This window comes from Phoca vitulina, unplaced genomic scaffold, assembly GCF_004348235.1.
Source record: "Phoca vitulina isolate PV1807 unplaced genomic scaffold, GSC_HSeal_1.0 scaffold22, whole genome shotgun sequence".
In the NCBI taxonomy this organism is placed as follows: Eukaryota; Metazoa; Chordata; class Mammalia; order Carnivora; family Phocidae; genus Phoca; species Phoca vitulina.
In genome coordinates this window covers 28,972,082-28,993,772 of record NW_022589725.1, presented here as the reverse complement: position 1 = coordinate 28,993,772, position 21,691 = coordinate 28,972,082, and the positions used below count along the sequence as shown (strand labels likewise).

Here is a 21,691-nt window from a genome sequence, read left to right as displayed (position 1 = left end):
GGGTGAACTGCTCTCCCTTTTCAAGGGGAATGGAAAATGGAAAATTGTTTTGTCTTACCTGTTTTCTCTTGGGCAATAAGTTCTTTATTGCTAAATGGGACATACTTGCTGAAGAGAACATAGAAAACACAGCATTTTCGGTACAGATAATGGGAAACCAATTAGATAAACTCCGGCAATCAGGCTGTTATTCAGACATAAATCTCTTTCTATAACTGCTGTTTACTCATTTCTAGACCTGGCTTCACTCATGTCCTCTCCTCGACCCATAAAGGTTTGAAACTATTGGAAATGGTAGGAATTCAATTTCATTCATTTTCAAAATTCCCTTTGCTTGTATTTAAGAGCATGAAGTCTGTTTATAGATGAAGATGTGATTGCAAACATGTCAATGGACATCATAGAGGAAAAATGGCTAAACCAATGAAAAATACCCTAAGAGTTTTAAAGGGGGGGGTTTAAAAACATTTCTGAGGCATATCCGTCTCCAAAGCTGTCTTACAAAATATTATCTTAAGAAAATTCAGTAGCTAGATAGACACACCTATTTTAACCATTTGTTTATGTCTTCATTAAGGAACACTAATTGTCTCCTTCAGCTAAGCATTGAATAAAATTCATTCTGGAGCAGTGGATTAAGGAGTGAGAAATTACTCTCTGATAGATTTTGAATCTTAACAGGAAATTATTTTAAGAACTCTATCTTTCTGAAATCCATGCAAATGTGATCAGAATTGAATCAACACAGCTTGCATTTTTATTTTTCTTAATTGGAGATTAAGTTTCCTTCCTTTAGGTTTACAGTCAAACTTGAGGTTTCTCATGGTTTTCATAGCTTCTGAAAATTAGAAAAGAAGTGGCCAACTTTGACTCTTCATTTCAAATAGGTAGTTTTCCAGTAATTTCACTCAGGAGCTCCCAGAACCAGGTCTTTGCTCTGAGATACTGCCTAGTTGGGCTTGAGGTTTTAAAGGCTTGATTCTTATCCATTCTCAGTCAAATGGGATTCCCTGTTTTTTTTTAATTAAAAAAAATTTTTTTTATTATGTTATGTTAGTCACCATACAGTACATCATTAGTTTTTGATGTAGTGTTCCATGAATCATTGGATTCCCTGTTTAAAAGCATACTGCCCAGCCCACAGAGCAGTGTCCATGAAATAAAACTCATGCTACTATTTTTATTTCATAAGCTCATGTGTGCACTATAAATTTCAATACTTCTTGAGAAAAAAATAGATTAGAGAAAAAAACTGAAGAAACTTATTGATACCTCTAAGTGGTTTTATTAAGAAATAAGTCTAGGGACAGTCAAGTTACTCTGGTAAAATTTGAATGAGGTAGGGCACATTGACTAGATTAGTCTTTGCTTGATCACTGATCCTCTTCCTATTTTATTTGTCACTTCTCTGTGTTGTTTACTGGTCCCCAGTCATCTTCCAGACTTCTGAATGTTAGAGTGCCCTAGGACTCAGTCCCATACAGCTTGTCTTTCCTATTTACACTCATTTCTTAGAGAACTTCAACTGACCTCATGGCATTGAATGCTATCAGTATGTGGGTGACTCCCAATTTATGTCTCCAATTCTCATCTCTATACTAGCTTTCTTTCTTTCTTCTTTCTTTCTCTCTCTCTTTCTTTCTTCCTTCCTTCCTTCCCTCCCTTTCTTTCTTTCTCTCTCTCTCTTTCTTTCTCTTTCTTTCTTTCTTTCTTTCTTTCTTTCTTTCTTTCTTTCTTTCTTCTTTCTTTCTTTCTTTCTTTCTTCTTTCTTTCTTTCTTTCTCTTTCTTTCTTTCTTTCTTTCTTTCTTTCTTTCTTTCTTTCTTTCTTTCTTTCTTTTCTTTCTCCTTTCTTTCTATTACTTTTTTTAAGTAGGCTCCATGCCCAACATGGGGCTTGAACTCATGACCCTGAGATCAAGAGTTGCATGCTCTACATACCAAGCCAGCCAGGTGCCCCTCTATCCTAGATCTTTAAATCATTTGCCTATTTTACCTCTCCACTTGGATATTCAACGCAAATTTCAAAAGTTAACATTCTTCAAACTAAACTCTTGATTCCCTACCCACTCCCCATCAACCTGCTTCTTCCCGCATTTTCCCCACCAACATAAATACGGACTCCATACTGTCCCCATCTCCACCTTTGCCTTCTCCCTTCCTTTCCCATTCCTTGTCTGATCTATTGGCAAAGAATCAGCAAATTTGAGGACTCTACCTTCGCAATATCTCCTTAAATCTGAATTGTTTCTCACCACCTCCACTAACTTCTACCCTGGCCTAAGCCACTGGCCTTTCTCTTCTGGAATGTTGCAGTTGCCTAGCACTGATCTCCCTGGTTTCCAGTTGTGCCCCCCCTTCCCACCCATAGTCTATTATTCACTCTGAGTCAAAGAAATCCCATTTCATTCAGAGTGAATACAAAGTCCTTACCTGACCTAGACTGTCTTCCATGGTCTTGCTCCCTTGTTCCTCTCTGACCTGATTTCTTTCCCTGTTCCCTGTTCTCCTCAGCTCATTTATTCCCAGCCTTACTGGCATTGTTTTTAAAACACATCAAGTGTGCCCTGGACACCTGGCCTTTATCCTTGATAGTCCCTCTACTGGGAATGACCTTTTTCCAGATAACCACATGAACACCTTCCTTAACCATCTTCAGGTCTCTATAAATGTCATCTTACTAGAATAGCCAATCCTGGATACTTTTTATAAAGCAGAAACACCCCCTCCCCTGGCACCCTCTCTTCCTCTTACTTTGCTCTATTCATCTTCATAACACATTCACCAACAGTCATGTAATTGCTTTATTATCTGGTTTTTGTCTCTCTCTTTCATCCCCACTAGTATATAAGTTTCTTGGGAGAAGAACTTTGTCTGTTTTGTTCCCTATTGTGTCCTAGTACCTGGAAGAGTACTCAGCATGTAGTTGAGCTCAGTAAATATTTGTTGAATGAATAAATGGTTTGCTAGCAAGCAACTAGATAATGGAATTATATTGTGAATTTAATAAACATACAGAAAATGCTCATTTTTAGAGGAAATAATAGAAACATTTTAGGTAGTTAGAGACATTTCCTTTTGCATCTTGGGGAAGTTTAGAGAAGGAATCAGGTAAGGAAGGTCAGGAGAAATTTGCCCTACAAACATCAAAGATTTTGCCTGGATGTCCTAAAAGCTTGCCAGCTCGCCATTTGAGAGTCTTCATCTTGTGAGTTATAAAGATGATACAGAACAACTTTCTTCTCTTTGTGTTGCTTTTCTCTGCACTGGGGCTTGTTAAAATTCTCTCAAAGAAAGTTAAAACTCCCCAGAGATCTCTGGGTTTGCTGGAATGTGTCTCCGAGAGTGTTCCTCCTTCTCTTTTAGTAAGCATGACAGCATGAACAGTAGTAATCATTTAAAAATATGCTCATAACATCTAGGAAAAACCAGGCCTCATTAGCAGCTTTCTCTGTGCCTTTCTAAATCCATGGTAAATAATTCTCCCCTGTTCCCCACGAATACTTAATTATAGCACTAGCAGCAGCTCTTTGAGGCAGGAAGCCAGGCATAACTGCAATGCCCAGAGGAGATACTGAAAGTCGCTCCCTGCTGCATAATAAAACCAGCAGATTAGGGCAGATTAGCTTTTCCCACAGGTTGGAGCATTACTGAAGACTCCTCCTTTCTCTCGCAACACATTTCTTCTCCTGATGCTGTCAAGTGACTTTCAAAATATATGCCCCATGGAAGGTTTACACCTGAGCCCACATCTTAATGAGGTGTCTAGAAAATGGATTTGGTCACCAGCTGGGAAGGGAAGTCAGAATGTGCTCCACATGGGTCTCTTGGCTTCATCATTTGGGCTCAAAGTATGGTCAAGGTTGCATGCCTACATATTCATGTTTCCCTCTGAGCTAAATGCAATGCCTGGAGGATGGCAGTGAGGGGAAGCTGGGCTGCATAGAGGGGAGCTGCTGACCCTAGAAGGCATGTTAACTCTTCCAGAAAGGTCACATTTCTGGTAAGGTTACTTTCATGGTTATGTTGCATCCTGTGGTAAAAGGGACTTTGCAGATGAAATTAAGTTTACTAATGTCCTGACCTTAAGATAGGGAGATTATGCCGGGTTATCTGGGTGGGCCCAATGAAGTCACATGAGTCCTGAAGCCAAAGAGGAGGCAGAAGGTGTGAAGCATAGAAAAGATTTGAGTGTATTGTTGGTTTGAAGTTGGGGGGACCCAGGTGTGATACCGTTTTCAATCCTATGCCCAACTAGCACTCTTAGAAACATCTTTTACACAAGCAACTCTCCATCTCAGAGTGCATTTCCAGGAAATCTAAGCTAAGGCACCAACTTTGTTTACATTTAGAGGAATCCTACAGTAGGATTCTGAAGTGGGTGAAGTGAAAACTACACATTGTCAAAATTAACTCTGCAAACTTCTTAAGAAAGTCAGAAATCAGTGTGCTGCATCTCAGTACATCACAGGTCATCCTCACCTACAAGGAATCTGGTCCCATTACATTCTTTGTACAAAGGAGCAGGGAAAATTAATTTATGAAACACAAGTCAGTGACAGAGCAGCACCATGCAGTGGTGAAGATTGCTCACAATCTGTGGGACGAGCCTCCCTTAAGTTCTCATTTCCTCACCTGTAAACTGAGAATCAGATAGTATGTAATTCACAGGTGACACTGGAATTTTAACAAGATGATGCATGCTAAATTCTCAGCACAGCATTGGGTTGTAGGATTTATGACTGTAGCTGTGGATTTCATCCCCATATTCTCTCAGCCCTCTTCTGAGTTCACTTGTGACTACTGACAGCTTTTCCTGTCAGGCATCTCCATTTTTGCCCCTCGGCTCTGGGGATTTTTCCAGCATCTTGAGGCTCCCTCAGCCTTTGTACAGGGAAGCCCGAGGTGCTAGGGATTTGACATCCAGGGTCAACTCAAACATGAGAGACAGAGCCGGTAGATTAATCACCCATTAATCAACCTCGTTCCTTATAGGACAAATCTGAAGCACATTCTACACAACACCCTCATAGAGTCCCCAGTGGGACTGAGCCTCAGGTGCCTACAATGAAAACCTGCTAAAATATCCACCCTCTTATGCTTTCCTCACTTCCTTTTTTCATTTCACTCTTTCCCTTGTGCTTCCTAGGACCAATCACCCAAATAAATGACCCTCTTCTGAGTCCTTTTCTCAGGGGTTGCTTTTTACAGGAACCCAAAATAAAGCAGCAGCATCTAATTCACATTCACTGTTCTTACAACTGTTACCAAATTAAAGTGAGAGGAAACCCTGGAGCCCTCCTCTCTCTTCTTTTCTGACTCAGTGATCTGGTTCCTGCAGAAATGTCATGAGCAGGATCATTGAAGGACTATGTCCTTGCTTTCCCCTTACTAACATGCAGAAGGTCACTAGCTGGTTGGTTGGGTGTGGAGAGGTCTGAGCCAAAATCCCTTCCTAATGGATTTCATTGTATTCATTTGCATTTATAGCTCATTTTTTATAAAGCAGCTTTCCTCTTAGAGTCTGAGACACACAGCACATTCTGGAAGTGTGTTTGCTGCTTATGGATTCTTGAGGAGAGGAAGTAAGGTAGAGAGAGGCAGGGAGGAAAAACTAGAAGAAAGGAGGAAGAAATGACAACTGCTTAACTTTGCTATGCACTCCTTTTGGTTATTTGCCCTTTTAGCGTGGGAAATATTGTTCCCTTTTTTATGATAGAAAATTGAACTATTTCCTATTATTTCCTATTTAGAATAGGAAAAGTCCAGGTCCTGAAGGGGTCACATGGTTCAGGTGATATTAAGACACTGTTAGGAGGTGGGTGGGGAGTACAGCATTGGGTGTGGGGCTGGGTCTCACCCACTTTCCACCAGTCAAAAATTTTTTTCATTTTTTAAATTTTCCTGTGCTTCTGTTTCTTATTTTATATCTTCTTCTTCACAGTGTAGCTTCAATATCACTTTATTTCAGTCCTGTATGTCTTTAGTTTATTTCTCTTTAGAGTAGATATGCCAGAGACACCTAAATGAACACTTGTTAGCCCAGGGAAGAAGGAGTCTCTCTTAGGAATTCTGGCTAATCTGTACTTTTAACCCCAAAAGTTAAAGAAATTTCATTCTACTTTCAGATCCTACTTATGGTTAAGTCTACTTGCACAGCTTTATTCGTGGACCACTGGGCTGTTACGATCATGCATTGTGGTTGGTGTTTTCCCTATGAGAGTCCCAATTCCAAATAGGCTGTTCCCTTGTCCAACCAGGAGACCTAAATCCAGATTGGACAAGATGGTCATCATTTTGGGGGACTTGATCTGCTTTCACAAACTCACGTGTGATTTTGTATCTCCATTTCAGGAAAGAGTAACACCTGTTAGTCCAACTCATGCTACAAAGAAATGAGAAAACGATTGTTTTTTTAATAAGTAAAATATAATTAAATCTATCTGCTTCCTTTTTTTCCCCCCTCAATGAGACATTTGGAAGATAGATTGGAGAAGTCTTATACATTTCTTTTTTTTTTTTTTAAAGATTTTATTTATTTATTTATTTTAGAGAGAGACAGAGAGGGTGAGTGGGGAGATGGGGAGAGGGGGAGGGAAAGGATCTTAAGCAGACTCTGGGCTGAGTGTGGAGCCAGACGTTGGGCTTGATCTTATGACCCTGATATCATGATCTGAACCAAAATCAAGAGTCAGATGCTCAACCAACTGAGCCACCCAGGTGCTCCAGTCCTATACATTTCTTAGAGCAACATCTCACCTCAAATCTCACCATTTGAGACTTAACAAATATGAAGACCAAACAAAACAAGACAAAACCCTATTCTTTGGGTATAAATTCTTTTAAAAAGGCACTAAAACTATCTAATTTCTATTTTTACCCAGCCCCCAGGTGGAAAGGCTCTCATACATTCACAGTGATGGTAAGGAGAGGACACCCCAAATTCTACTAGTTACCCACTGGCTGAAGGTTTGATCAAAATCAAAACCAAACAAAACCAACCAAACCAAACCAAAACAAAACAAAACCCAAAAAAGTGCAAGAAGACATTTTTCTCCATGAGATTTTCTATTTGAAAGCAGATTTTCCACAAGATAATGGTGCTTCTTCTTCTCTCCCCCCAATTTTTTTTTTTAAGATTTTATTTATTTGTTTGACAGAGAGACACAGTGAGAGAGGGAACACAAGCAGGGGGGAGTGGGAGAGGGAGAAGCAGGCTTCCTGCAGAGCAGGGAGCCCGATGCAGGGCTCGATCCCAGGACACTGGGATCATGACCTGAGCGGAAGGCAGACACCTTAACGACTGAGCCACCCAGGCGCCCCTCTCCCCTAACTTTTAATCTAAATAATCAAATGGTTATCTAATACTATAAATCAAAGACACAATACATGTAAGTGGCACCTCATTATCATAAAAAGTTACATGACTAGTGCTAGGTATTTGAAAAGGGTTGTAAGCTAAGAGCTTAGCAATTGTGACAAAATTTTGTGTTACTTGTGGAGGAAAAGATAAATGAATTTTTTTGCTTGCTTTGAACTGCTGAAGTTCCAGTATTCTTTTCAGAAAGATGTCTTTAGATTGTGAATAAATTGCTATATTATTGCTCTGATCATTTCATGGGCTTCTTCAGATCATGCTTTCTAGGTCATCGATGCTAAATCTTTCTGATCTGAGTCTATGTACAGTTCTATAAGGTGTTCACCAGTCACAGCTAAATTACTCCATCTGAGTTAGATCTAAAGCATTATTATTATCATGTCAGAAAAGGACCCAGAGCAATTGCAAGCCATTCTCAGCTTCTATCAACCACCTGAGTTTCAAGCATGATAATAAATCCATTTTTTCAAACAATATCAATTATTGTATTATTAAAGCCTATGGACAAAGAAAGTCTGGTTCACTCATTATTCAGATTTTTCCCAACAAATCACACCAGTCTTGTCCAGTTAATTTTAAAGAATGGGAAAAATTCTCATTTGTTCTGGTGGTATGGTTCTATGAAATTGCTGTAGACCTATCCAGTGAAACTAACTTTTGTAGGTGTTTTGCAGCACCCTAAAAACTCCACATATATGCTCCTAATAGACCATTTAAGAACAAAATTAGGTCACTACAGGATCATGAGTCTGCCATCTATATAATTAGACACGTGGATATGTTTGGATGAGGAAGAATGTAGAAAGATACAGCTTCCATATATAGAATGCAAGGGAGACATCATCCATTCTTTGAGATGGGGAACTGAGAAAAGTTTTCAGCAAACTGATGGGAGTTTCTGACTTGCAAAATTGGAAGATGATTTAAAAATGATTTCAAGGAATAATTATGTGGTCTAATAAAATTGCTTTGAAAAGGGAATAAGTGTTTACAATTTTCCAATCAAATATAACTTCTCTCAACAAATAAAGTTCAGGTTATTTGTTGTTAAATTATTTGGCTTCCGTACAACTAATGTGTGTTGCTCATTGAATGATGGGAGTCTTCATGTTTTTTAATATTTCTCATTTCAGTGCTATGTCAGATATGCAAGCAACATAACTGTGAAACAAATATTATCTTAAATAAATCTATTCTCTGCAGCGTTTCAGGTACTTGTGGGACTGTGGGAGTTTGGTATGTAGACTGTGAACCACAATCAGGTTTGGCTTCAAGATTTGTTGACGCTGCTCTTAGCTAAAGTTTAACAAATCCCACAGATGTTTTGGGCAGGGGATATTTGTTCCTAACCCTCACTCTGAGAAGTCATTTTTAGTTTTATTATTTCATCCCAGCTTTGGATTTATTTATTACCTCTTCACATTATTTTAGCTACCCAAACTTTCCAAACACATTGTCCTCACTTGGCTGGTTGTACCAGGACCGTGAATATGATCAGCAACACAGTGTATTGGATTTTTGAAATTAAAAACTGGTTCTTCATGGGGTTCTCAGTGACAGGGCTTGGAAGTAATAAAATAGCAACTGGTTTAAAATTAAGAATATTTCTAAAGGAGTAGCTAAAAAGAAGGCTGTCCTTCTGTTTCCTAAAGAGTGCACATTTTAGAATAGGGATAAAAATATAAGATGAGAAGAACAATACTATTTCATGGATTAAAACCCTGAGGAAAAATTATTAATCATCTATTCATTTGACAGATATTTATGGAGCATCTACTATGCATTCAGACCTGCACTGTGCAAAGACATCCAGAAAAAAACAAGACCCAATTTTTGCTTTTTATCATCTAAATAATGCTAGTCAGAATTCTAATTCTTTGTTGTTATTCTTTAATTAATTATGTTATTTGAGTGTAGTTTGACACACAATGTCACTCTGCTAATTTATTTAGCAGAAAAAGATGGGAAGGCAAGAGAACACCTTTGAAATGATCTGCATCAGAATCTATTTTAACTATTGTCCTACCTATCAGTGAATGAATATGAACATATTGAAGGAGCACTTTATTGGCCTGGAATAAAAGCAGATATGATCGTTTTCCAGTCTTTCTTTCATTTTCTTTACACATAAAAATTAGTTGCTGAATAAGGGCCAACCATCCTTGAAATTTCTGTTCTGAAGCTGGAACAAAACCAAAGTGAAGCTCAGTCCTCTACTTTTTCGTTATTTCTTGAGTTGATAGCAGATCTTGGCAGTTTCTATGGCTAAAAAGCTACTGAGTAGATTCAGCCCTGACAACCTGTAGCTGCTCAAACCCTCCTGCTCTTACATGCCTAGTTCCTTGGGTTTTGCATCCTCCTTCCCAAGCAGGACAGTGAGTGAGAAAGGCCAGGAAGTGATGTGGAAACAGGAGTAAGAAGCATGCAAGCATGATGAAGTAGGTTGGTCTAGGAGACAACACGTTTCAGAAAATGACAAAACAACTTGCTCTTAAAATGTTGGTTCATAAAATGTAATTTGCAACAGTTACCCAAGAGATAAAAGCCAGTGTCGATAATCCTTTTTGGCTACCTGGTCCTTTTTGTTTCCTTCCTATACTTTTATTTATTATTATTATTATTATTATTATTATTATTATTATTATTATTATTATTAAGACAGAGAGAGAAAGAGGGAGAGGGGTGGGAGAGGGGCAGAGGGAGAAAGATAATCCCAAGCAGGCTCCATGGCCAGCATGGAGCCCCATGTGGTGCTCGATCCCACGACCCTGAGATCATGACCTGAACCAAAATCAAGAGTTGGTCACAAAACCGACTGAACTATCTAGGCACCCCTCCTATACTTGTATTTACTTTTCTTTTTTGTAGCCTATGTGAATGTGCTTGGGAACTCAAAGATTGAGGTATCCTCTCAACATATTTGCCCTTTCGTTTAAGATCTGTAGACCCACATGGAAGAATCCTTATATTGCTACTCTTACACTGGTCATAGTCAATGCTTTTTGTTTAAGAATAGTTCCCTCCATGAGGATGTGGAGAAAAAGGGACCCTAGTGCACTGTTGGTGGAAATGTAAATTGGTGCAACCACTGTGGAAAACAGTATGGAGTTTCCTCAAAAAATTAAAAATAGAATTACCATATGATCCAGCAATTCCACTACTGGGTATTTACCCAAAGAATATGAAAACACAATTTGAAAATATATATACATCCGTATGTTTATTGTGGCATTATTTACAATAGTCAAATTATGGAAGCAGCCCAAATGTCCATTGATAGATGAATGGATATAGATGTGTTATATATATCCAATGGAATACTACCCAGACATAAAAATAATGAAATCTTGCCATTTGCAACAACATGGATGGACCTAGAGAGTTTATAATGCTAAGTGAAATAAACCAATCAAAGAAAGACAAATATTATATGATTTCACTCATATGTGGAATTTAAAAAACAAAACAAATGAGTAAAGAAAAAAGACAAACCAAAAAACAGACTCTTAACTATAGAGAACACGTTATCAGAGAGGAGGTGGGTAGGGGGAGGGGTGAAATAGGTGATGGGGATTAAGAGTACACCTAATGTGAAGAGCACTGAGTAATATATAGAATTTTTGAATCACTATACTATACACCTGAAAATAATATAACACTCTATGTTAATTATACTGGAATTAAAAAAAAAGAATAGTCGCCCCCATATTTTGCTATCAGCTGATGCCAGAATTAGATAATCACAAGAAAATCATGCAGGAAAGGGCTTAATCTATTTTAAAATGAGGCAGTCATCACTAGCAGTCTTTTTTTTCTCAAAGAATTATGAGATTTTATGTTTTATTTCTTTTCCTAGAATGACTTTATTATGGACCACAGACTTGACATTTACCCTCAATGAGAGGACAGAGAAAAGGTACAGGAGATTTATGATCTTTAGTGTACCCACTATCTTATACTGATCATGGGCAAGACAGATGATTGCCACCACCATGTAGAGGGAGATGGTTACCAGAACCCTTCTAGTGGGCAGTGAAGGGGGAATGGATGTCCCTTTTGGTTAAAACAGACAATATTTTGAGGAGAAAGACAAATGATTAGAATCACTAGTGCATGATCTCCTTATTACCTAACCTATCTTATTTTCTTCTCTTTTGGAAACATCACTCTAAACTTCAAGAATAAGCATTTCAAAGATCATTTGAAGTAAGCGAAAGAATAAGAAAATCTTAGTCTAATGGGTGCAAGGAGTCCCTCTGACCCAAACAACGGCTTCTTAGTTTCCTTATTCCTCAGTTCTCTTTCCCAAGCATCTCTTTCCTTCTGCCACAGTTTCTTTTATGTTTTTCTCTCTGGATGATCTTGAGGCAACATCTTTAATCATGAAAGAGGAGAATCCAATGGGACTTTTAAGCAAATATATAAATAAAAGGAAAATAACTGGCAATAAAGGGTAAGATCATAGGGCAGGGATGAAGTGCAGGGAGAACCAGTGCCACAGTTTCCCAGAGTGGTCTTTGTCTACTGGTATCCACTCTGGATCCATAGGTGAGACACACAGGATTTCTGTCCATAGGCTTCCCAAGAGATTCCCGAAGCTCTGAATTGGTACAGCCAGGGTGGAGGCTGTTAAGACACAGAAAAGAGAGCTTTTCCCTTAGATAATGGTGCCAGCTTCTTCAACAGACCCTTTAAGAATGTCTGGCGTGGGCTGGCAGGAGGCAGCTTGGATCTTACTGTGAAAGTAGATAAAGTGGCTTCTCAGAGCAGAATTTCCACTCCAGGGAATGGGGGATCCCCTGGGTTGAGGAGTTAAAGGAAAATTGCCTGTGGCCTGTCAGTTGGTGGTCTGCTGGGGAGTCTGTTTCATCTGCATTCCTAATTAAAGCCCAAATTAAACCCAGTCAAATGTTCATATGAAAAGCCCCACAAGAATGAGTTTCCAGATTCCATCAATTCAAAAAGTCTCATGTGTAAATCCCTAACTCAAATGTCTGACCCACTTTATATCCACTTTCTCCCAAGAGTTCTGGAGAAGAGTTATGCAGCTGTCAATGTACAGAGAGCAATTTGTCTGGATTATTAATTTCCCTTTTAGTGAATTGCATAACAGAAAGTATTCTACTCAGTTGAATGAGTCTGTAAGTATAGAGGGATGGCAGAAGAGATTTGATGAAGGAGGATTCAGGGATGACCAAAGTTCCTATTCTAGAAAAGGAGCTGCTTTGTGGCTAAAGTAATAAGTTTGATTGTGAGGAAGTGAATTTAAGCTTCCAGGGTGAGTGGGAAATGAGATCTAGATTCTAAGAGCAAGGTAAAGATTGTATATTTAAAAATAGGGGTTATGAGCACCATCAAGGCATGAGGGTAAATTAGGTGATTGTGAGAAAATATAGGAGAGAATGGCTGAGGTGGTCTTGGGGATGCAACCATGCATGGATACTGAGAAGCCTGCTGCCTACTGTAAGCTAATCATTCACTGGCCCAGTCATTTCTCCATGCCCAATATGGGGCACAGCAACCTCCTAACAGCATAGGGCTCACCAGTAGAAACCTTCCATAAAATGACTCATTAAATGACTGGTTTCTCCCCACCCATCATAGGCTAAAACAGGTTCCAAGGCAACCAGAAGTCCAAACACAATAATGCAGGAAAAGATAGCCAGTAAAGGGGTGGTATCCCTGTTTATTACTTTCCTGACCCACAGCCTATAAAAGATTTACTTATTATATACAAGGTAGAGGAGTGGAGAGTATCCAGTGCCATTCTGCCAAGGATCAATTTTGCTTATCACAATACACTGAGTGTCTTTACTTCAAAATTCTCAGCCCACCCCTTTATACATCCCCTCAGTGGGCTCAGTTGTGGCAGAAGAGGTTGAAAGGCAGGTGTCCAAGGAAACTCACCCTGGGGTCTCTCTCCAACTGCTGCTTGTGATGTAGACTGCGTCTTCTCTTGGCCTTTGCTAGGCCATTGTGATAAAAGTGGTACAGTCCTTCAGTGAAGGGAAGCTGTGGAGAGCCAAACAGACATAAGACATAATTAGCTTCTGGGAGTGGCCCCAGGACAGGGAAACCAAAGCTGGGGCTGCATGCTAGGGCTCCATGGGATGGGATGTATGTGAGAAAACTGGCAGCTTCCTATCAGACTTGGACTTCTATTTCCCTATCACTGTACTTTTGTTTTCTCTACTTTTTCTTATATACTGCCCATTCACTTCTCCTCCCCAAATACCTTCTACTCTTTCCTCTATTTCTTTAGTTTCTACCCATTTTAAAAAATTTCTTCTCCATGGAGCCTTCCCTTTCTATTCACCCACACCAAGTTCTCCATTCTCTTCTCTTGAACTAGTATTTCCACTCTAAGTCTGGTTGCTCCAGAATTGTGTTGTGACCTACTCCTGTCTTCACAGCTGGATTATCTGTCCTGTATCTTAGACTTTCTCTTGAACTCCTTGATGTCTTTCATCATATTGGGCACAGTGCAACCATCTAAATCTGGTAAGCACCTGTTGGATGATGGGCCAGATTTCCCTGTCTCCCTATGCTAAGGATACTTGGGATTAGGTATGGGTGTTAGAGCTAGTTGGAGAAACCATAATAATTAGAGCTTGTCTGCTGCTCAAGGCCTGACAGATGAGGAAGCTGAAGATTAGAGACTCTAAATAAATTGCTTTAGTTCTTCCCAAGTACAAGAATCTGAGAGAACCTAAGGAAGACTATCACTTATCCTATGGTAAAACTATGTTTGGGGGTTTATAATGTATAAAGATGTATTAGTACCACAAAAGATGGAAGAAGAATCATAGCTATATTGGAGCAAAGTTTTGTATACTTTTGAAATCAAGTTGGTATTAATCTGTTTAAATTATTTATTAAGTTATTTATTGTAATCTCCAGGTCATCCACCAAGAAAATAACTACAAAATATATAGTAAAATAAGCAACAAGTTCATTAAAATGGTGCACTAAAAATATTTAACACAAAAAGGCCATTATGAAAGAAGAAAAAAGTTTATAAGACCTATAGAAAGCACATAGCAAAATGGCAAGTGTAAATATCTTTTAGGTATTACATTAAATGTAAATGGATTGAAAATTCCAATCAAAAGACAGAAATTTACAGAAAGAATGAAAAAAAAAAAAACAACCCAATCCCATTATTCAACTATATGCTATCTACAAGAGATACACTTTAGATTCAAATATATAAATGTGTTAAAGTCAAGAGATGTGAAAAGATATACTGTACAAACAGTAACCAAAGGAAAGAAGGACTGACTACATATACTAGATATAATTGATTTTAATAAAAAATGTTACTAAAGACAAGGAATGACATTTTATGGTGATAAAAGAGTTAATACATCAAAAAGACAGATAATTATAAATATATATGCATGTAACAACAAAGTCCCCAAATTAACAAAACAAAAACTGACAAATCAAAGGGAGAAATAGACAATGCATCAGTAACAGTTGGAGACTTCAATAGCCCATTTTCAATAATAGGTAGAACAGGTATGCAGACCAAAAAGTAAATTGAAGACTTGAACAAAACCAAAGATCAACTAAACCTAAGAGACATTTATAGAATATTCTACCCAACTACAGCAGAATTCATAGTCTTCTCAAGTACACATGGAACATTCTCCAAGATAGATCATATATTAGGCCACAAATCAAGCTTCAATAAATTTAAAAGGAGTAAAATAACACAAAGTATGTTATCTGATCACAATTTCTATTTACTTTAAAAATCAATAAGATGAAAAATCTGGAAATTTGGAAAACAACCTACTCCTAAATAATCGATGGGTCAAAGAAGAAATCACACTGACTATTCCAAAATACTTTGAGATGCATGAAAACAAAAACACAGAATTTAAAAACTTTTGGGGTGCAGTTAAAGCAGTATTTAGAGGGAAATGTTTACAGAACTTATATCAATCCTTCAGAAACTTCCAAAAAATGGAAGATGAAGGAATACTTCCCAACTCATTATCAAGGCCAATATTACCCTCAAATGAGAACCAGACAAAGATATCACAAGAAAAGAAAACTGCAGACCACTATGCTTTACAAATATCAGCCCATAAATCCTCATCAAAACACTAGTAAACTGAAACCAGCAACTTATACAAAGGATTATATACATGACCAAGTGGGATTTATCCTAGGAATGCAAGGTTGTTTTAACAGCTGAAAATAAGTTAATATAATAACAATATCAATAGAATAAAGGACAAAAACCACATGATCACCTCAATAAATACTTTTTAAAAAAAGTATTTCTTTTAAGTATTTTTAAAAAGTATTTATTGACATGATCATTAGACAAATCCAACACTCTTTTATGTTAAAACATTCAAAAAACTTAGAATGAAAGGGTATTCCTCAATCTGATAAATGTATCTATGAAAACAAACAGCCAACATCATATATAACACTGAAAGGCTGAATGCTTTCCCCTTAAGATCAGAGCAAGACAAGCTTGTCTGATCTTGCCACTTATATTAAACAGTGTACTGGTGGTTCCAGCCAGGACAATCAGGCAAGAAATAGAAATAAAGGCATCCAGATTGGAAAGGAAGAAAAAATTATCTCTATTTGCAGAAGACATATCTTGTACATAGAAATTCCTGAGAAATCCACAAAAAAACCTATTCAAATTAACAAATCAGTTCAGTGTGGTTGTAAGATATAAAGCTAACATACAAAAATCTATTATATTTGTATATGCTAGCAATGACCAATCCAAGAATAGAATTAAGAAATCAGTTTCATTTACAATAACATCAAATAAGTAAAATACTTGAGAATAAATTTAGCAAAAGAAGTACAAGTCTTGTACACTGAAAAGTACAAAACATCATTGAAAGAAATTAAAGAAGATATAAATAAATGGAAAGACATCCCATGTTCATGGATTTTTAAGATGGTAATACCCCCCATATTTGCTGATCCTAAAATTCATATGGAAATGCCCAGGACCCCAAATAGCCAAAGCAATCTACAAAAAATAACAAAGTTGGAAGACTCACACTTTCCCATTTCAAAACTTAATACAAAACAGTCTGGTATTGGCATAAGGAGAGACATAGAGTTCAATGGTATAAAATTGAGAGTCCAGAAATAATTCATAGTTAGGTCTGGTTAATTGATTTTAACCTTGTCACTATGAAAATTTAATGGGAAAAAGTAGTCTTTTCAACAAGTCATCCTTGGAAAACTGAATATCCACACAAAAAGAATGAATTTGGAGTCATCTCTCACACCATACAAAAATTTTAACTCAAAATTATTTATGGCCCTAAATGTAAGAAGTGAAGATCTACAAATCTTAGAATAAAACTTAGAAGTAAATATTCATGACTTTAGCCTAAGCAATGACTTCTTAGATGTGACACCAAAAGTACAAAGGACAAAAAAACCATCCAAAATCGGATTTCATTAAAATTAAGAATGTTTGTGCTTTAAAGGAAATCATCAAGAAAATGAAAAAACAACCCACAAAATGAGATAAAATATTTTCAAATCATATCTATGATGAGGGACTCATACCAGAATATATTAAGAACAATTCAGCAATAAAGTCAAATAACTCAATTTAAAAATGGACAAAAGATTTGAATATGTATTTCTCCAAAAAAGATACATAAATGACCAATAAACACATGAAAAGTTGTTCAGCATCATTAGTCATTGGGGAATTACAAATCAAACCACAATGAGATATCACTTTATACCCACTAGAAAAAACAAAAATAAAAACAAAAACTATAAAAACCAGCAAGTGTTGGTGACAATGTGTGAAAGAATTTGAACCCTTATACCTTGCTTGTGGATAGTGAAATGGTACAGCCACTTTGGAAAACACTTTGGCAGTTACTCAAAATTTTAAAATGTTAAAGAATTGATCCAGCAATTCTAATCATAGGTATATATCCAAGAGAAATGAAAGCACATGTCTACACAAAGACATGCACACAAATTTTCTTAGTAGCACTATTCACAATAGGTAAAAACTAGAAACAACCAAAATGTCTACCAAGTGATGAATGGATGAACAAAATGTGGTATGTAGATACAATGGAATGTTATTTGAGAACAAAAAGGAATGAAGCATTGTTTACCTGCTACAATACAGATGAAACTTCAAAAACTAAAGGCTAAACGAAAGAAACCAGACCAAAAAAAAGGCCACATATTGTATCACTTCCTTTATATGTAATGTCCAGAACAGATAAACACAGAAATACAAAGTAAATTAGTGTTTACATAAGGGACTAAGAGGAAGCAGCAATACAGAGTGATTGATGATGGTACAGGGTTCCTTTTTGGAATGATCAAAATGTTCTAAAAGTAGATCATGATAAGATTTCACAACTTTTTGTATATATTAAAAATCACTAAATTGTACATTTTGAAAGGACAAATTTTATGATTTGTGAATTATGTCTCAATAAAAATGTTATTTAAAAAATCCTGTGATGAACAGCCTTGTAAATGTCACTATATGCATAGATGAAAGTTTTCTTGAAGGATATATCCCAGGAATTCAATCATTTAATTAGAGATTATGAACATTAGCATTTTTTAAAAGATTTTATTTATTTGAGAGAGAGAGAGAGAGAGAGTGCATGTGCATGAGTGTGAGCAGGGGGAGAGTCAGAAGGAGAAGCAGACTTCTTGCTGAGTAGGGAGCCAACACCAGGCTTGATCCCAGGACCCTGAGATCATGACCTAAGCCGAAGGCAGATGCTTAACCAAATGAGCCACCCAGGTGTCCCTGAACATTCACATTTTGATAAATATCCCCCAAAAGTTTTCCTATCAAGTTTTATAAGATCAACCAAAAAGTGAGAATAAAAATATTCATTGTCCTTTTAATATACTGTTAGATCCTATTAGCTAGAATTTTTTGAGTACATTGGCATCCATGTTCATCAGGGATATTGGTCTATAATTCTCCTTTTTGATGGGGTCTTTGCCTGGTTTTGGGATCAGGATAATGCTGACCTTATAGAAGGAGTTTGGAAGCTTTCCTTCTGTTTCTATTTTTCGGAACAGCTTCAGTAGAATTATTTCTTCTTTAAATACATCAAAAGCTAATTATGTACTATACAGTGGCTAACTGAACATAATAAAAAAGAATCCATTGTCCATTCAACAACACTGCACATTTTAATTCTGCCTATTTAATAAACAAAATATGCCATCTTATTTGGATTTCTTTGTTTTTAAAGTCTGAACATCTTTTCTTATGTTTATTAAACATTTTAAATCCTTCTCTTTGAATTGCCTGTTCATGTCTTTGATGCCTTTTGCTATTGCTTGTCATGAGCCAGGTACTGTGTTTTGTGCTGGAGAGGCAAGGATAAATATGACATGAAAATAGGTCTTAATCCATCAGGGAAGGCCTATTTACACACAGCAGCATATAAATGGTACTCTGTGATGGAATGAGTTAAGAGCATGAGTTCTGGGGTGCCTTGGTTAAACTCTGGGTCTTCCACTTAACATGACCTTCTGGCAAGTTATTTAACCCTTCTGGGCCTCAATTTACTCACTTATAAAATAGGAGTGTCTCCTTTTCACACTGTCTGAGAATTGAGATAATGCATGGGAAGTTCTTGGAATGATGCCTGGAACATAGTGGTACTCAGTAAGAGTTAGCAAGTATTTTTATTGTTGGAGTGCAGTGTGCTCCAACGTAGTTATGGGCAAGGTGCATTAGGACCCGGAGGAGAGATTATTTCAGTCAGAGGGATATCTGGGGAGTGGTTCATGAAATTTCTGGAGGAAGGGAAGGTATTCAGACAAAGGGAATATTTTCATTTTTATTAAAGTATGTATTTTTCTAATGTTTCAGTTTTGAAGAGTGTGTCTATTTTTAAAATATAGGTGCAAGTTCTTTGACAGTTTTCCCATCAAGAGATGGAGTACATGATTCCAACTCTTGAATCTGGGGAATGTGACTGCTTTGATCTAAAGAGTATGGTGAAAATGATGCCATGTGACTTTTGAGGCTAGGTCATAAGAGACCCTGTGACTTCTGCCTTGTTCACCAAAACACTTTCTCTTAAAGTCATGATCTGCCATTTAAGAAGTTCAACTACTCCCAGGCTGCCATGCTATGAGGAAGCCCAAGCAACTTTGGGAGCCTTGTGGAGTGCTTTGGTTGACAAGTTTGGTTGGGTCAAGTCTTCAAGTTACCCCATTTTGGGTGCCAAATATATAAATGAGGAAGCTTTGGATGATCCCAGATTCCAGCCATGCTAATCATCCTTCAGCTACTAAGTCTTCCCAACTGAATTCCTATGTGGACCATCAACAAGCCATCCCCACTGTGCCCTGCCTGAATTTCTGATCCCAATTTCATGAACATAATAAAATGGCTGTTGTTTTGTACTACTAAGTTTTAGGTTGGTTTGTTACTCAGCAACAGATAACAAGAAACAAAGAGCTGGCTAAAAAAGAGTTTTGTTCCCTCAGCTTTTAGTACTTTGAAATTCTACACTATTGGTTCTGTTAATTGGTGATACCAGCCTGGAACAGCTCCATTAGGGTCCCTCAAGTGACCTTCCTGGCACAGTGGAGAGGGGGCCTTGGGGCCAGAGCAGCAGATACTGGATGAACCGCAAGGGCACAGCAGACTTGTCTAGGAGTCTGATGTGTGAATGAAAATCTTTTAGAACACTGCAGCTTTTGTGATTTAGTTCCTGTTCATTAAAAATCACATTCTCCAGGGTAAATTAAACATAAATATTTCATGTGTGTTTTCCAGGCTCAGTGGTTCTTGAATGTTTTTTTCTACTTAACCCCACTGATATATTCAGGGTAATGTCAAGATTTGACTTCAAATGTGAGGGTGGGTGGAGAATGGAAAAGGAAAGAAAATATAAGTGTGCTGACCTTTTGCTTTCCAAAGACTTGTGCCTCTGATCACTGTCAGGTGGTATGAACTTGGGAGTTTTACTTCCTGTTGTGGGGGGCATGATGAATCTGAGAATTTTTAACACTAGAAAGGACTTTGAAGTTATCAAGTACCAGTGAGCATTGGAGGGACATTATTCTGGCTTTGTTTTACTGATTTTCAGAAATTAATGGAGGCAAAAGGAAAATTCTTCCTTAGAGTGGAATTCCAACTAACAACTGTAGAAATAATGATAGAAATTGGATACCATCCTTTAGGAAATACCATGGTAATAATTGTGGCTGGCAAACTTCAGCAATGATACTAAACTTAGTGAGTGAAATATAATGATAAATAAAGAGAAATAATACCTTTATAGTGGAGAAATCCGAGAGACACTGTTTTAAAGAAGTGATCAAGTTAGCCTCACCAGAGATGAAATGTATCAGAATCATGTGCCTCATGATATGATGCACCAAGAAGACAACATCACTTATGTGATTGCATATCCTGGATTGGATCCCAGATCAGTAGAAAGGACATTAGGAAAAATTGGAACAAAGTCTGTAGATTAATTAGTAATATTGTATCAGTTATTTTCCTGGCTTTGGTATTTGTGTTATGGTTATGTAAGATGTTAATTTGAGAAAGGCTGGAATCAGGCAGTATCTTTCTTTTTGTGACTGGTTTATTTCACTCAGCACAATATCTTCAAGGTTCACCCATGTGTGGCATGTGTCAGAATTTGTTCCCTCTTTAAGGCTGAATATGCCTTAAATGTATATTATGTATTGATGAATACCTGGGTTGCTTCCACCTTTTGGCCATTGTGAACCATGCCACTATGAACATGGGTGTGCATGTGCTATTTTTGCAAAAAATAAATAAATAAATAAATAAAGTCTAAAGTTATCTCCAAATTGAAATTTAAAAAATGTAAAAATAATTAAAAAATTAATTTTGAATGTCCTTAAGAGGACATTCAAGCTAGAAGCCCCACCATGTCCTATTGTCACATACAGAGGTCATTTCAATGGTTATGTTACCTGAAGGCAATTGGGTTGCACTTTGGCTCAGTCTAGCTGCTTCATTTTATCAAATGAGAAAAGGCTCTGGCTCAGGGAGGGGTAGGGCTCTCCCAGTTGAGAAGGAAATCCTGGCAGAAATCCCAGGTCTCCTGACTGGAAATCAGCACCTTTCCTATCATGCTGCTTCCACTGCAGCCTCGGTCTATGCCCCAGACACCTTTGCAACTATGGCTGTGAATCCGAGTTTGCAGGCTGGAATTCCTAATGAAGACAAGCGTGACAAAAGGACAGCCAGGCTGGTGAGTGACATCCTCTCTGCTATGTTCTTGGGATCCAAGACCTGGGATTCTCTGATTAGGGGCACTGTC

General features: G+C 37.5%; 1 protein-coding gene across 1 annotated transcript in view; it reads right to left on the bottom strand.

The window, feature by feature from the left end:
* The window catches only part of PCSK2 (proprotein convertase subtilisin/kexin type 2), a 269,603-nt gene that overhangs the window by 214,397 nt on the left and 33,515 nt on the right, over positions 1-21,691 (bottom strand). Inside the window, exon 2 of the mRNA XM_032419608.1 lies at positions 13,284-13,388. Within this exon, the coding sequence (XP_032275499.1) occupies positions 13,284-13,388 (105 nt within the window). The remainder of the gene's footprint in view (positions 1-13,283; positions 13,389-21,691) is intronic.